Below are 16664 nucleotides of genomic sequence, written 5' to 3'. Positions count from 1 at the left end.
CTTGGAGTTCCTATGAATTACCACTTTCCGGCTCAATCATGGCCTGCTGAACATCATTTAGACAGGTACATGTACTCGTATCATCTAGACAGGTACATGTAGTACCAAGACAAGTCCAACTCGCCCAAACATGACGGAGTTAATTATGTTGAGAAGTTGAGGAGTTCCTGTGGCCACCCTCCGACTCCATCATAAGACTATCTCCGCACCGTATCATATTTATTGCATTGTCATCGAAGTTAAATATGTGTTCCATTTAGCGCAATCGATTAGGGGAATAGATCAAAAATTCAGTTGCAAGATTTAACTACATACACACGAAAGCTTATAATAAAAAAATTGAGTTCGCTTTTGACCTAGTCATATCTCATTACAGACTAATGTAGTTGTTTTTGTAAAGCGATTAGCCACTAAAACTAAACTTCAAGTAGGTAGTGGAATGTCCCCCACTTCAAGATTCTTTAATCTTTCATAATCAATGTTTTCAATGGAATATTTTTGTCCAGATAACGACTTAACTACTACAATTTAATCCTAGGAATATATTTAATACGGACATTAGTTATAAATATCGCTACTACACTTGACTAGTTGATGCTTACGACTTTGTCAACAACTTGAATCCAAGTTTTGGAAATCATGTGGGAACTTTTTAATTTTCCGGGATAAAAAGTAGCCTATGTCCGTTCCCGGGATTTAAGCTAACCCTGTACCAAATATCATCAACGTCATTTGTTGGGTCGTGAAAAGCTAGCAGACAGACAGGTACCTACACACTTTCGCATTTATTATATTAAATACTAGCTGATGCCCGCGACTTCGTTCGCGTAGATGTAGGTTTTTAAAAACCCGTGGGAACTTTTTGATATTCCGCGATAAAAGTAGCCTATGTCTCTCTCCAGGTCTACTGTATCCATATCCATGCAAAAAATCACGTCAATCTGTTGCACCATTGCGAAGTGATTGAAGGACAAACCGACAAACAAACACACTTTCGCAATTTTATAATAACGGTACTGATTTGCCACGTAGATCGCAGCATTTTACCTCTGCAATACTAGAGAACTTACCTGATAATATCAACCTGATAAATCTAATGACAACACACCTCCCGCCTTTTTATTTATCATATTTTGTTGATTGTCCATGCAATATAGATATTAGGTATTTAGATATCCAAAGGTCTATATTCTATTGGTGTCACACGTAGCTATAATATCGGTAATCCATTTTAATCATTTTTTGAGTATGAGGAAAATACGCTAAAATTTTATTCAAATTCAATTTTCAAAGGTCGCCGCAACGGAATATACCCAGTAGGTAGGTACTCCGCCAGTGCATATCGACTACCTGAGATTTTATTTGTTTACCCTACAACTGATAAATGTGATAAAATGAAGCTAATCGATATACCTAGTCCAATGATAAACAACTTCTTGTACAAAATGAGGGTTCAAGAAAATATTAAGCTTACTCGTAATTGACCGGTGTCGAAGTAACTTGTATGTCACTTCATATTTTTAATGTAACGGCCATAATTTATTTGCCAATGAAATTGAGTTGGATCAACGGCGAAATATTTGAGTTTTTCATTTGACAAAGGATAAATTCGTTGTGTTTTTAGTTTTACCTTCCAGTGGTAGTTAGTAGGTAGTAGGTAGTTTTGTTGTTTTAATATTCGATTGTAATGGCTAAGATGCTGGAAAGGACTAATATTTCGTGTGCAAGAAAATACAGAGTTGCTTTTTACGTCAGAGTTCTTTTGTTTTTCGGCATACCAATGTTCTACTTTCTTGTGAACTCACAATTTACTACGATCGAAGCTAATAACTCTGGTAAGTAACCTATAACTAAATTTAAGGATTGTTAATATCTAATTTGAACAATATGTGCCTTAAAAGGTACGAGTAGTTAGTGTAGTTGAGTGTGAGTGTCAAAAACTTTCATTATGGTTTTGTGACTAAATGTGACCAAATTCGGTTTAAAACTAAATTTAAAAATCATTTGATTAATCAACAGGATATGTTAAGCCCTAGATAAATGGATATTGTATTTTAGATAACTTAACTATTATTCTATTAATTAAGGTATATTGTTTATTGCAATTGTAATGTATTATTGTATTGTATCGTTATTAATGCATGATGTAATTGCCTGTAAATGAAGTTACATGAGACTATAGAACTCAAGGCATTTGTATGTAACTTAAGGGGGTAATTCTACGGTCAGTTTTATAACAAATAAATATAGAAAAGTATTTGTTTGTCCCCAGGTCAGGAACCTAGTTTTCCATCTCGCCACCTGTTGGGGCTAATCGAACAAGGAAGTGAAAATTGCACGCCACCAGCGATATTGGAATTTCCTTCCGATGGCCTGAATAGATTCCAAAGACAGCACGTGAGTAACGTGAATCGATTTCTTCTTTTTCTAAATAAATGTAATTAGCAACGACCGAAGCCTCCCCAACCAGATTACGCCAAAGGAAATTTAGAAATAATAAAATTCCAAATTTCCACTGCCGGGAAGCGTACCCGGAACCTCGCACTGATAAGGCCACAGCGCTCACCACTGCGCCAGGGAGGTCGTCAGTCTCATGATGTAACTAATATACTTAAAATTTCTTCCCAGGGACTTATACTGGTTCACTGCGTGTTGGCCGTGTACTGCTTTCTATTGCTGGGGATCGTCTGCGAGGATTACTTTGTGCCATCAATAGAAATATTATGTGAGCGTAAGTGTCACGAGCGTACACATACAAACACGTACTCACATACAAATACACACACATTCACACAACCGCGATTCACTAACACACACGCACTTAGTATATTTAACAACAAGTTCAAAGTTTCATAAAACGTAAACTTATTGAAAAATCCTATTACAATGTAAAGGATTATTTAAATTTTAAATGATAAGAAAGCTTGGGAATGAGTTGCTTAACAGCTTTATGATAGTTCTAATAAGTTTAAATGATTTTGTAAAGTGGTGGTAATAAAAAAATACCCGGCTGACTTTGCTGTGGGCAAGACTCAGACCTGGGCGATACAAAAAAAATAACGAAGTTTCCCCAAAATACGCATTTTTTACACGACCATTAGGAGAAAATCCAGTTTTATTCACTTGTTATAAAACCTATTTCAATAAAATTTCGTATTTACGTTCCGTTTAATACACTAAGGTATTACGGTATTATTTTATGATAACAGAGCACATAGAATTTTAAGTATAAATATTTATAAAAAGCGTGCAGCGCTCGGGCGGCCCAGACTTTTCCATATTTCGGCCTTTGTGATCCCATTTCGCCTTAAGGCAAGACACAGCCTCCTGCAACAAAGTTATTTGCTTCCTCAGGAAGCAGGGGTGAGGCCCTATAATTTGTTAATACAAGTACTACGTTTTTGTTAAGTTAATAGAGACAAAGATTATTATTATTGCATAATTCACCTTCTTATATAAACATTGGTAGGTTGGCTTAGCTTATCTGGAATTTCAAAACTTTATTTACCTTACAAATAAATCCCTAGTATCATAAAACTGTTATTCATTGGTGTCGATTAAGATGTGTGCATTGCGATTGGACAAGTTTTAGGGTTCTGTACCTCAAAAGAATAACAGTATCATATAAAAGGGCTTTATCTATAAATTCTAAAACTATAATTTTTTAATGCGCAGTAATTTTTGGTTTATCGTGCGGAATGTCGAAAAATACTAATGTATTTACGGAACCCTCGGTGCGCGAGTCTGACTCACACTTGGCCGGTTTTTTTTTAAACTTAAAGATCGTACCGTACTCAAAGGTATCGCATTTTATCCAGGATTTCCTCTACGGATTTCGATGTTATTTGAAAACTACAATAATTATTATGTAATAATATTGAAAATACCTCGAAAGTTCTTATTTTGCACAAAGGTTCCTTTTATAAATATAAAGTAGACAAAGAAGGTCCAAACGCTTTTGCGCTGCGCTGCGCTGTGTGACGTGGTAACGCCTTTCTCCATACTAACTCATAATATAAACTGTAGGTATTTGCAGCTCAAGTGCGTTGACACCTTAAGGCCCAATTTTCCGAAAATACCACGAAATGAAGCTGCTGTTAGGTCACACAATGGAAACACATTGCGGCTCAACGTCAACTCTCATCGTTTAAATGCCAGTTCTAAATGTATTACTATCTCTTTCATAATGCTCCCTGCGGAAAAGGATAGCACCAGATTTAGACCTGTCAATTTAGTTTAGTTTAGAGATTATTGTATATCAGAATTAGCGTAATGTTACTACAATATTGCGTTTTTTTTAATTTATTTATTCTTATTAATTTTACAGGGTTCTTACGTTTCTTACTCGCCAAACTGGCGGGCCAGTTTGTTGGCGAGATATTTTAGTTAACGCTATCCATACACCTTTATCTATACTTATAATAAAAGTGTACTACATATTATTAATTTAAACCTACTTACTTTACTAAAAGATAAACAAACACAAATCAACACATAATTATTTTTAAAAACCAAAGAAAACACAAAAACACAAATTAATAATTAAGAAGCATGATAGTCAGTTAGAGAGTCCCTAAGTAAGTGTTCCTTTAACCTCTTCTTAAGGACTCCCTCACTGAGCCTATCGATATCATCCCCAGTCCAACCGATTGCATTAAATATTTTTGTCAGTTAATAGTTTAGTCAGTTCCAAAGAAATATTATTAAGTAGGGTTTGAAGCAATGCCCTCTAGTATTAAAAGTGCCCTTTTGCTGTTGAGCTATTGAGTTTCGAACGCAGATTGGTGACTAAGTATGATTGGAAAAGTGGTATTGAGAAGGATTCAACATTCAATGGGCATCGGTCAGTGTCCTGCGTAATGCCTACTTTGTGAGCAATTTGCGACTTATTCTACTGATAACGGGAGTAATTGATAATTTATAAGGATCTATGTAATATATCTTGTCGTTTTCTAATAATATGTTAGACTAGCTGATGTCCGTGATTTGGTGAGCGTGGATTTAGGTTTTTAAATCCCGTGGGAACTCTTTGATTTTCCGGGATAAAAAGTAGCCTATGTTACTCTCCGTCCTTTCAACTATCTCTATGCCTAAAAATCAAGTCGATTGGTTTGCATAGAGGGCGTGACCGTGAAGGAATGACAAACAAACAAGTGCACTTTCGCAATTATAATATTAACTAGCTGATGCCCTCGACTTCGTACACGTGGGTATGGTTTTTACAATGCCCGTGGGGTTTATTTGATTATCCGGGATTAAAAGTAGCTCTCTCCAGCACACCTAACATGCGCCCACGAGAAAAAATTGTCTACGCATTTACTCGTGTTATCTCTATGAATAACACGAGAAGATGTGTAGACAAAATTTTCTCGTGGGGCGCATGTTAGGCCTGCAGGTCTTTAAAAAATCACGTCGATCCGTTGCGACGTGATTGGAGGACAAATCAACAAACAAACACACTTTCGCATTTATAATATGGGCAGTGATATAGATATCATTACGATTGATGCCCATTGAGTGATAGTAGGAAAATTATCTAATGATATAAATTATTTATTATTAAATAAATAACTGTCCCTATATGAAGATGTTGACCTATTTATTCTATATGTAGAATAAAAGGGTTGTGAATTGTGCACTTGTTAGGTATAACCCAACAACTATCTAATAATAATAAAATCAAAAATATTTATTACTAGCTTATGCTTGCGTCTTCGTCTAACCCCTATTTTACCTCGTTAGAGGTAGAATTAAAAAAAATCCTTTTTAAGCGGATGTATACCTCATATAACAGCTATCTGTATGCCAAATTTCAGCCTGATCCGTCCATTAGTTTGAGCTGTGCGTAATAGATCAATAATTAGTCAGTTGTCAGCGTTTACTTTTATATATAGACTAGCTTATGCTTGCGACTTAATCCACGTGGACTACAAAAATTTCAACCCCTTTTTCACCCCCTTAGGGATTGAATTTTCAAAAATCCTTTCTTAGCGAATGTCTACGTCATAATAACTATCTGTATGCTAAATTTTAGCCTGATCCGTCCATTAGCTGTCCGTTTATAGATCAATTCGTCAGGTTTGTATTTAAAATTATTTAAAAAATCTGATTCACAGGTTTGAACATGGAAGCTGATATTGCCGGAGCAACGTTCATGGCCGCAGCCAGTTCAAGCCCAGAGCTCTTCATCAACTGTATCGGCACCTTCGTGACCGAGGGAGATCTTGGTGTGGGCGCCATAGTGGGTTCGGCGGTGTTCAATGTCCTTGCTGTGCCTGCTTGCTGCGCTCTGGTTGCTGGAAAGGTAAGTTCTTACTGTACATGACAAGATAGTCACATTGTTTAGTGGCCAGCTTATTTGGCTGCATCCCACAAGGTTATATTTAGATTTTATCATTTTTAGAAAAGATATTTTACTTGTATGTTTTCACTGTCGGTCTTATACAGGTGGTAGAACTGGATTGGTGGTCCGTCTCTCGAGATTGCATGATGTACGCGGTGGCGGTCGTTGTCCTGATCTTTACTCTTCTGGATGACAAAGTGTATTGGTACGAAGCTTTGTTGCTGGTTGCGCTGTACACGTTTTATATTCTCAGTAAGTATTTTTTCTGATTCATCATCATCATGATCAACCCATCGCCAGCTCACTACAGAGCACGGGTCTCCTCTCAGACTGAGGAGGGTTTTGGCCATAGTCTACCACGCTGGCCATGTACGGATTGGTAGACTTGACACACCTTTGAGAACATTATGGTGAACTCTCAGGCATGCAGGTTTCCTCACGATGTTTTCCTTCACAAGTAAAGCACGTTATATTTAATTAATTAAAATGCACATAACTCCGAAAAGTTAGAAGTGCGTGCCCGGGATCGAACCTCCAACCTCCGATTAGAAGGCGGACGTCCTAACCACTGGGCTATCACAGCTTGTTTTTTTCTGATTATACCTCCTTTAATCACTAAACGATATACCTAAGTAGTTTTACATTGGAATCCATAGTCAAGATTTTACGATTCTGTTTACCACCGCGCTGTGCCGAAAGATAAAACTAGCTCAAGTTTGTTACATTTGTATATCTTTAACCACAAGATAGGGGCTTTTAGAGGACAATTCAAACATGTGTCATATTCAAGCTTTTTGCAATGCATTAAGGTATACTTAATGCATTGCTAACATTAACTATACGCATACTCTCTCTACCACACACAAACACACACCCACACACACACAGACACATATACACTCACACATACACACACACATACATATGTTGTGAATCACCTACTAGGTATTTTTACTAGTTAATTGACTTTTATATTTTCATATTATTATATTATTGTAAAGCTTGTTTAAATAATCAAACGTACTGTTATAAATTTATAATTAATATCTATTTAAGTAATCTGTAAAAAATTGTAATCCTATTTGGCCTTATTTTCAGTCTGTTATTATGTAAAATTATATTGTATATATCGCTGTTAATTGCAAAAAACGAATAAAATAAAATAAAAAACATGTCGTCTGACATCGCTCTCAAAAAAATGCCCCTATCTTGACTACCGATTCCGGTGTTAATCTTTATCCAAATACACGCCAATGCATTAGGATGTTTTTCCAGGCGAAGCTTGTACTTAGTGGAAATCTACCTACTTGTTCACTTCCTCTCTGATTGTTTTCATTTCTATGTATCTGTGGATTTCATCATTCCGTGTAAACCATGGAGCCCCAGAAATTGTTCTTAGTATGATATTCTGAAACCGCTGAAGTATCTCTAGATTGGAATTGCTTATTGATCCCCAGAGTTCAGAGTTTAATTATGCACTTGTAGACTAGGAGTTTGTTTGTCAGTGATAGTATTTATTGCGAAATGAATGAGGATGAATGATGAAGAAATATGAAAATGAGTGTTTGTTTGTTTATTGGTAACCACACCGCAAGGATGCGATGGATCAACTTGATTTTTGTATGTATATAGGGAGTTAAAAATCTGTTTTTTTTTTTCACAAAAAAAACACTTACAATATTGGTTTCTTCGTGCTCGTAAGCGCTTGGCGGCTTGTCTGAGCACTGCACATTCCTCTTTTTTTATTGAATTTTTTGGGATGTTTTAATCACTATGTGACTATGTCAGATCCATAATAACCTAATTACACTTCTCACTATTTTTTTTAACTTCCTACATAATTTCTATTATCCTTAAAATAAATTCAAACTAGGTAGGATTGTGCCAATAAAGTCGTCAAAAGTTACAGTAATGCAATAATATGCTGTTTGTTTTAGCCATGGTGTACAACAAGAGCCTCGGATCCATTGCAAGGAGTACTTGTTGTCCATACTATAGAAAAAATAGTTACACCGAGATAGATGGGCTACTGCATCCAGGTAATCTAAATATATACGTGGAAACTCGATTAACCGGACTAATTGTTGTCGTTAGGGATTCGGATAATCGAAAATCTGGATTATCGAATGTATGATGAAAAGCGGGTTTTGTGCATATTAGGTATGTAGTTCACTATAATAGTATTATCAATTTTCAATTTTCAAAGGAATTTTATCAATTTAGTTTTGAAAGAAAATTTGCACTTTAAATTCATCTACTACAGTAAAAAATAACTGATATTATGTTTTATTATTTTGTTGATATATTTTATTAATCCGGTTATCTTTAAAACAAGAGTGAATAGGCACCTTCTAGGCAAACACGTCCCATGTTAGGCCAAATCATCACTTCCCATCAGGTATGATCATAGTCAAGCGTGCGCCTATAATGAATAAAAAAAAATATTTTTTTCAGTTCAAAAGGACCAGAACCACAACAGCTATATTGCTTCTTCGATGACAATCGTAGATATAGAAGAAATAAATAGAAATCACCGTCAAGGATCGACTGATTCTGGAAAGTATATCTATATAAATGCTTATTAGCATTTCTATCTACTTGTGACCGTAGAATAAACAGACTGTTGCTGCAAATTGTAGTATTATGATATGTTAAAACTCATCCTACTACTCATCATCATCATCATCATCATCATCAACCGATAGACTCTTGTAGGGACTTCCACACGCCACAAGGTCTTGTGCCCCCTGAATCCAGCGGCTCCTTGCGACTCGTCTGATGTCGTCCGTCTACCTATAGGGAGTCTTCCAACACTGCGTCTTCCGGTGCGAGGTCGCCATTCCAGCACCTTGGGACCCCAATGCTTATCGGTTTTACGAACTAGTATGTGCCCTGCCGCAGGAAATATTGTACATCGACCTTTAGAAAGAGATAGCAGTTTGGTAGAACGTTGTTTTTATTGTTGAGAGCAACAAAACGTCCCATAGATATGGGTGATAGAGACAACGCTCTACAAAACCGAAATCTCATTTTAAAAGTCAACGTACAATTCTTGCAGGCTACAGCAAAGCCGTTGGGCCTTCTCTACTCATTTTTAACCGACTTCAAAAAAAGGAGGAGGTTCTCAATTCGTCGGAATCTTTTTTTTATTTTTTTTTTTATTTTTTTTTATGTATGTTCCCCGATTACTCGAAGACGCCTGGACCGATTCTGAAAATTCTTTTTGTTTGAAAGGGTATACTTCAAAGTTGGTCCCATTTAAATTTGGTGAAGATTTGATGAACATCTTCGAAGATAGATACTGGAACTCCTCAACGGATAAGAGTAAATTGCTCGCGATCAGTGTAGTAAACAGTAGATTTTTAACCAGTCATAGCATAATTCCATGGGGCCACTAAAAATTGTGAAATAAAATTTTTTTACAAAAAAAATAAAAACCGACTTCGATACACAAACACTAAAAATTGAAAAATAATTTAATTTATTACCGAATATCTTATGTATACAAGAGTTAATATAGTTCCATAATAATATTTTTTGGGGTCGGTGCCAATGAGGTGCCATTGTGGAGTCTCATAAAAATATGAAGTCTAGACGATTCGCGCAGCTAAAGCTAATTGGCACCGGCACCAAAAAGTATTATTATGGAACTATATTAACTCATGTATACATAAGATATTCGGTAATAAATTAAATTATTTTTCAATTTTTAGTGTTTGTGTATCGAAGTCGGTTTTTATTTTTTTTGTAAAAAAAAATTATGAATGACCATCCCATTGAACTACGACGGGACTGCAGTGCTGCGAGAGATGAAGTAATGGGCAATCTGAACTACCCGCTTTATTGTTCTGACAGAAACTTCACGTATTGTAGGGCAAAATACACGCACAACGTCACTATTAACTATAAATATCGTGCGATGCTCCCCTGATTTGCTTAATTATTCTACCACTGCATTCCACATCCTTGTTAGATTAAAGCCATTTCCACGATTGAAATACTTGTGTTATTTAGAACTAGTTAGTTACAAGAAATCAGAACATTAATTAAACCTATTTAGGTACGAATAAAATCAAAATCTGATTACAAAATTTAGATAAAGAATATTGTTTAACTAGCTGATGCCTGCGACTTCGTCCGCGTGGAATTAGGTTTTAATAATTTCCCGTGGGAACTCTTTGATTTTCCAGGATAAAAAGTAGTCTATGTGACTCTCCAGGTCTTTATCTACACCCATGCAAAATATTACGTCAATCCGTTGCACCGTCGCGACTTGATTGAAGGACAAACCAACAAATAAAAAATCTTTCGCATTTATTATAAGGGTTCCGATTCTTAAATTACCATGACGTATGTCGTCTAAAATATTCCTTGTTGTGCTATATGCAGATGTTAGCTCGATTTGGTCCTGGCCGGGCGAGAAGTCTTCGGGCCTGCAGAAGCTCTTCTGGCTGCTTACGTGGCCCATGGGCCTGGCGCTCTGGGTCACTATCCCGGACTGCAAGAAACGACCCCGTTTTTACCTCCTGACCTTCACCATGTGCGTCTTGTGGATTGGCAGCATGTCCTACCTAGTCGCATGGATTATAACTGTTATTGGTTGGTAAATTATACTGTACTAGCTTATACTCGCGATTCCACCCCCCTAGGGGTTAAATTTTCAAAAATTCTTTCTTAGCGGATGCCTACGTCATAATAGCTATCTGCATGCCAAATTTCAGCCCAATCCGTCCAGTAGTTTCAGCTGAGCGTTGATAGATCAATCAGTCAATCAGGCAGTCAGTCACCTTTTCCTTTTAGATGATTTATTTTTATTACAATTTTATCTACTGTATACTTATTCTAAATCTTAAAAGAAATTAATACAAAAATACAATTCAAAAATATCATCAAAACGACTGTAACGAGGCAAGGTGCCAGAACGCTGGCTACATTCCCTCGTTGAATGGAACTTTGAAATTTTAATTTTTAATTAAAATTTCTTAAATTATTTTTGGGTTGCGGAAAGTAACATAAAGGGATACAAAAGAAGTTCTAGTATGTACAGGTGCAATTGTATCACTACATCTCATATCTGTGCGAAATGTCGTGGCAAATGTAAGTTGTTTTCTACATTTGCCATGAAGTAGATAGGTAGTCGTTCTTGATTATGCGCACACCATTGTATAATATGCTAATTTCAGTGATTGACTGCATTACAGTTAAAGATGGTAAAAGATTGAATTGTCGGACTTGTCATGGAATAAAAAAATTATATGTAAGCTAGAGGGTTCTGGGTTTGTCATCTGCTAGTTCAATTGGCTTTATGTTTTTCTTTTAGGTGATACACTCAACATTCCGGATAGCATCACTGGCCTCACCATTTTGGCAGCGGGTGCAAGTCTACCAGAAGCTGTCTCAAGCATCCTAGTTACAAAACAAGGTAGGTAGGTAAGGTATTAATTATAATATATTATATATAATATAATATATTATTATATTATATAATATAATATATTATATATATAATATATTACCAAATAATTATTACCAAATAACAACTTTGCAGTATATAACATATTATAATATAATATATTATATATATAATATATTATAATATGTTATATACTGCAAAGTTGTTATTTGGTGCGAGTGTTTATACTTATTGAATTCCGAGCAAGCGAAGATTTGAATTAGGAATAAAAAAATAGGGATTATAAAGTTGATTAGAATAGAAAAATAAAAACCTGAGTGTAGCTAGGCATTAAAAGCACAAGACGCAAGTAATAATTTTGCAGTCGTGCGAAAAACACGACTTTTCATCTCACTACAGCGAGAAAAATGCTAGATACGTTTCGTGTGTGTGGATTGGATGTCGACCACATAAGGATGCCCATAAGTTCACGGTTTTTCGCTGTTCAGTGATCGAATGATTGAGAAGAAACAAGTTCGTTAAGTTACTGAGCACACTCTCCAAAGTATATCCGATAGAAAATCGATAAGCAGACAACATTGCGTCGGTGCTGTAAGCTGAGCATTTTTGTCAGCGTGATCTATATGTATTTGTGATTAAGATTTACTATTATCACATTTCAGGTCACGGCTCAATGGGCATTAGCAATACAATAGGATCGAACACTTTCGACATCCTGTTGTGTCTAGGGTTGCCCTGGCTTATCAAATCCGTGTTCTTTCCTTCGTATCCTGATAATCATTGGGTGAGTAAGTAATTCATGGTTCCCACTTGACCTGATGTAACATTATAATTTTGTGTCATTGTTCATTCCAAACCTGGTAGTCTTATCGACAAATTGGGAATACATTCTAATTAAATGTAAGGCTTAATATTTATGTAACTTTAGAAAAATATGTCTGTATAAATTTTTAATTATTAAATTTATCGTCATAGACAGCAGGTTTAATATCCGTAAAAAACTCACGTATAAAATAATAATCTAAATAACATAGTATACAATCATATAGATCAATAATAAAAACTATTTGGATTTCAGGTAATGATCAACTCAAGTGGTCTCTCATATAGCGCTATTTCTCTTCTATCTACTTTATTAGCGTTCTACTTATTCCTCCTCTTAAACAAGTTCCAATTAGATTGGAAAATAGGTATGGCATATGCACTAGTGTATGCTGGGTTCCTTATAATGGCTGCAATGATTGAGCTCAACATACTTTTCCCAGTTAATTTGCCAATTTGCCCGCATTCATAAAAGTATGTATTTGAAGCGAGTAGTGCTGTACCGAATATAGGGAACGAAGTAAATCGGTCGCCGTAATTATTGCACGTACATAAGATTTGGACCCTCTCAATGCTCCACGGCAGCAACTTGTGAAGGAAACTGCAAAGTAGCAGCCTGATCACAATCAGTCAATACGGTATTTGACAGCTAGGCAAATCAGTAACTTTTTATCAAACGTCAAAACGCGCGCTTAGTATGCGAGATTCTATGAAATACCGGTGTGTGACGTCACAATCATTTGACGTGCTTTTTTAGTTCAATCGAAAATTTAAAATGGTTATTACACTTAAAACCAACAAAGGACGTGGATTTTACGTACCTATTTTGGAAGATTTAATAATCACTGAGAAATAATTTATTGTTGATGTAGTCAACTTACCCAATTTCTTCGCGGCTTTTGCATTGAGAAGGCGTTGTAAAAGCCGCGAGTAAGCTTAGTCACACTGGTTGTACCAGAGCTGAAACCTGCAGGATGTTACTCTCACTCTAAACTTTTAAATGTAGATTTATTCTTCATGTTAATTTTTGTTTTTAACAACTTTTAGAGACACTAACTTATCATTTAATGAGACACGTAGCCGTCGCGCGTCGCTGGCTTTCGTCGTGCTCGTTGTGTGGGTTCAATCTATAAAGACATAAAATTATAAAAATTACTAGCTTTATTCGATGTTGTCGTCGAAGATAAGTGTAGTGGTTAAAATAATTTATTTACATTGTTAGTTAAGTAATATTAGTTTTAGGTTAAATAATAATTTCTTAATATTTTGTATTCTGACGACTTTAGAATTGAAATTTTAAATTTTATTAACCTTACTAATGCTTGTTACTACTTTCACTAATTATTATGTGTCAGTTTTCTATAAGTACAGGGTTCTACTATCATGTATTATCTACTTTTCTGCCTTCAGAGGGTATATTCTACTTACATAACATAATATACTTAGGTACAGTGGTTTCACCATTACGGTTCTAGTGCACATTAGTGTACTAATTTCGGCACCTACAGGCTAATACGTGAAAGTAGCGAATTGCTCCAGATCCTTTACGCAAACCCTAAAAGCCGGCAGGCGCTGGCCGCCTGCCTAGTCTGGCAAATATTCGCCAAGTGGCCCTCTACATGTTAGCCGAGTACGTACGACCATTGTGAACTAAACTCTTCACATACTAACAGTTCCCGACTTCTGTTGCATGTTTTCGAAAAGTCAAACGTCCGCGCAAATATAAAAATAATATAATTTCGAATAGATGATAAGGTCTGTTTTTATTAACTTTAACATTTTTTTTTGTTTAATAGTTTATTTAATATAAAGTATTTTTATATTATATACATACAGCAAAAACTAAAAAAAATTATCACTAAAAATTATTTTATCGTACATTTTATGGTATTTCATTTGTGTTATTATTCAAATTAAAAACTTTACACAATTTTTATCCTCCAATTTATAATTAAAGAAATCCAATTTAATTTTATGATTTAATCTCTAATAATTAATTATGTTTTTTTATTTCTCTCCTTTAACTACCGAATCTCGTGCTTGAAAATTGATACTCTCTTCTATGGAGAGTGGCAATGTAATAATATAATTTTCATTTCCTCATTTCATTAATTTTCATTCGTATTAATTTTAATTTCTGTGTGATCAAACTGACAACAAACAAACTAGCTCGACTGCTTATTTTATAGTTTAGGCGTACCTACTTAATAAGATTCAAAGGAAATTGCGGTACTCGAAGTGAAGCGACGCGTAGCTACCTGTTATCTATATCTATATCTATATCTATACTTCTATACTATTATATAAAGAGGTAATGTCGTTAAGTTTGTTTGTAGGGGGTAATCTTTGGAACTACTGAACCGATTTTAAAAATTCTTTTACCAGTAAAAAGCTACATTATTCCTGAGTGACATAGGCTATACGGGATCTTTAAAAACCTAAATCTACGCGGGCGAAGCCGCGGGGATCAGCTAGTACAAAATAAACAAAACTGTACCCCCAATACGTTAAATACTTATTGAAATCAAATTGAAGAATTTTTGGGCGTCGATTTGATTGTTTTGTTTATAAATATGCTCCACATGAAATGTTCATGCTACGTAATTGAAATACTAACATTTTAGTTTAATTAGCAACTTTTAAAAGATGCGTCGCATCTCTTTGACGCTTCCATAATGTACCTTGCGCCCAATAAATTTTGATTGTTATAATTTGATTAAATAAATATTATTAAAAGTACCTACCTACTTGTTAATTTTTAATTATTTATGTATGTACTTAATTTTTTTTCTGTGGTGTTTATTGTATGCAGTTTATAGTTACTAAGCAATATTTGATTACGATATTAACACGTTGCGTGCGGTTCCGGTCAACTTCGACTTGTATGTGACTTTCAGCTGGTGCGGCGACTAGTTGTTGTGTTTTTTCCTGTGGTGCGGGGGCACTTTTACTATGAAACCTTATGAGTAGGTAAGAGATAAATATATATTTTTAATTTCCTCCTCAAACCCTACCATTTTAAACTATTTAATCTGTACAAGTCACATTTGTCTGGTTAGCACCAGAATGAAATTTTTTTTGCTGTGTGCTGTACCAGTCATATGCGGCTTGTACGTACGTGTCTGGTAAAGCACCACGGGAACAGGCGAAATACCTTCAGTGAGTGATAGTGCATTCAAGAAGCAGTACGTACCTATATCGATTATTATGGTATTATCATTTTCGTGGAAAAAAATAGGTATTAAATTATAATTGTGTGTGTGTACTAACCATGAAACGGTCACGTCAGATGCTGCAACTTGTTACTGATGAAAACAATGATGATCGTAAATCCAAAACAATAGACCATTAACAATATCTCCATCAAATAAGAAAATCCGAGTTTTAAATGCGATATTTTTATAATTATAATTTTCCTGTGTCTTAATGATAAAAAGAATCACCATATAACTTAATTATATTATTTACCGTAAATTCATTATTAAAAATATAAAATTGTTCGAATTTAAATTTTTATTAGTCATATTTTAGTTAGAATATCACTTTCATTCCCGTGCAATCTAAATGGAAAGCAAAGTAAATAACTCGGGCATAAAATTGCCCGTTTTATGCACTTGTTATACAATTTACTAATATATTATGTAGTTTTCACTAATTATGAAATAAAAGTATGACATCGATATTTTTATTTTAATAACAGTCCCATCACTAATCGTCAATCGATACTTCTTATGTTGCTAGTTCTGCAGGCGCTCCACCAGGTAAAATTGACTGGGATTTTAAAAGGCTTATATTTTCTAAAATACATGCTATACGCTAAAGCTAAGCCACATCATGATAGTTTGACTCATATACTATCCTCTAATAATATTAAAATGGTCTTACTTAGGTTTATTGAGGAAATAAAGTCTTGATAATGGAGGTATATGTACAAATCGTTTATGTCTGGTAACGCACTAGATTTCAGTCAATGTACCAGTCAGATTTTTCTTGTAACGCACTGCGAGTAAGACAGGGAAATATTACGCCGCATTGAACGTGTTAAGCTGATAAAACAGAAATAAATAATAATTAATTATTGTCAAT

The 16664-nt window shown here is 35.0% G+C and overlaps 1 protein-coding gene across 2 annotated transcripts; it reads left to right on the top strand.

Moving 5' to 3' along the window:
* Positions 1 to 1353: 1353 nt before the first annotated feature.
* On the top strand, positions 1354 to 15421 carry LOC117995675 (sodium/potassium/calcium exchanger 4-like). 2 transcript variants are annotated; one of them, XR_011238460.1, is made up of 11 exons: positions 1354 to 1835; positions 2273 to 2397; positions 2629 to 2731; positions 6117 to 6304; positions 6448 to 6595; positions 8281 to 8382; positions 8798 to 8899; positions 10733 to 10942; positions 11664 to 11769; positions 12419 to 12540; positions 12835 to 12975. XR_011238460.1 is itself a non-coding variant. In XM_069508953.1 (11 exons), the coding sequence occupies exons 1-11, from the start codon at positions 1688 to 1690 to the stop codon at positions 13048 to 13050; spliced, it is 1566 nt and encodes a 521-aa protein (XP_069365054.1). In that variant the 5' UTR covers positions 1360 to 1687; the 3' UTR covers positions 13051 to 15421. The 2 variants fall into 2 exon arrangements, 1 of the variants encoding a protein (XP_069365054.1); XM_069508953.1 differs by having other exon boundaries at positions 1360 to 1835; positions 11664 to 11765; positions 12835 to 15421.
* The last annotated feature ends 1243 nt before the right edge of the window (positions 15422 to 16664 follow it).

Source organism: Maniola hyperantus, chromosome Z (assembly GCF_902806685.2).
Source record: "Maniola hyperantus chromosome Z, iAphHyp1.2, whole genome shotgun sequence".
In the NCBI taxonomy this organism is placed as follows: Eukaryota; Metazoa; Arthropoda; class Insecta; order Lepidoptera; family Nymphalidae; genus Maniola; species Maniola hyperantus.
The sequence above is the reverse complement of the archived record's forward strand: the minus strand, read 5'-3'. Positions and strand labels throughout refer to the sequence as shown.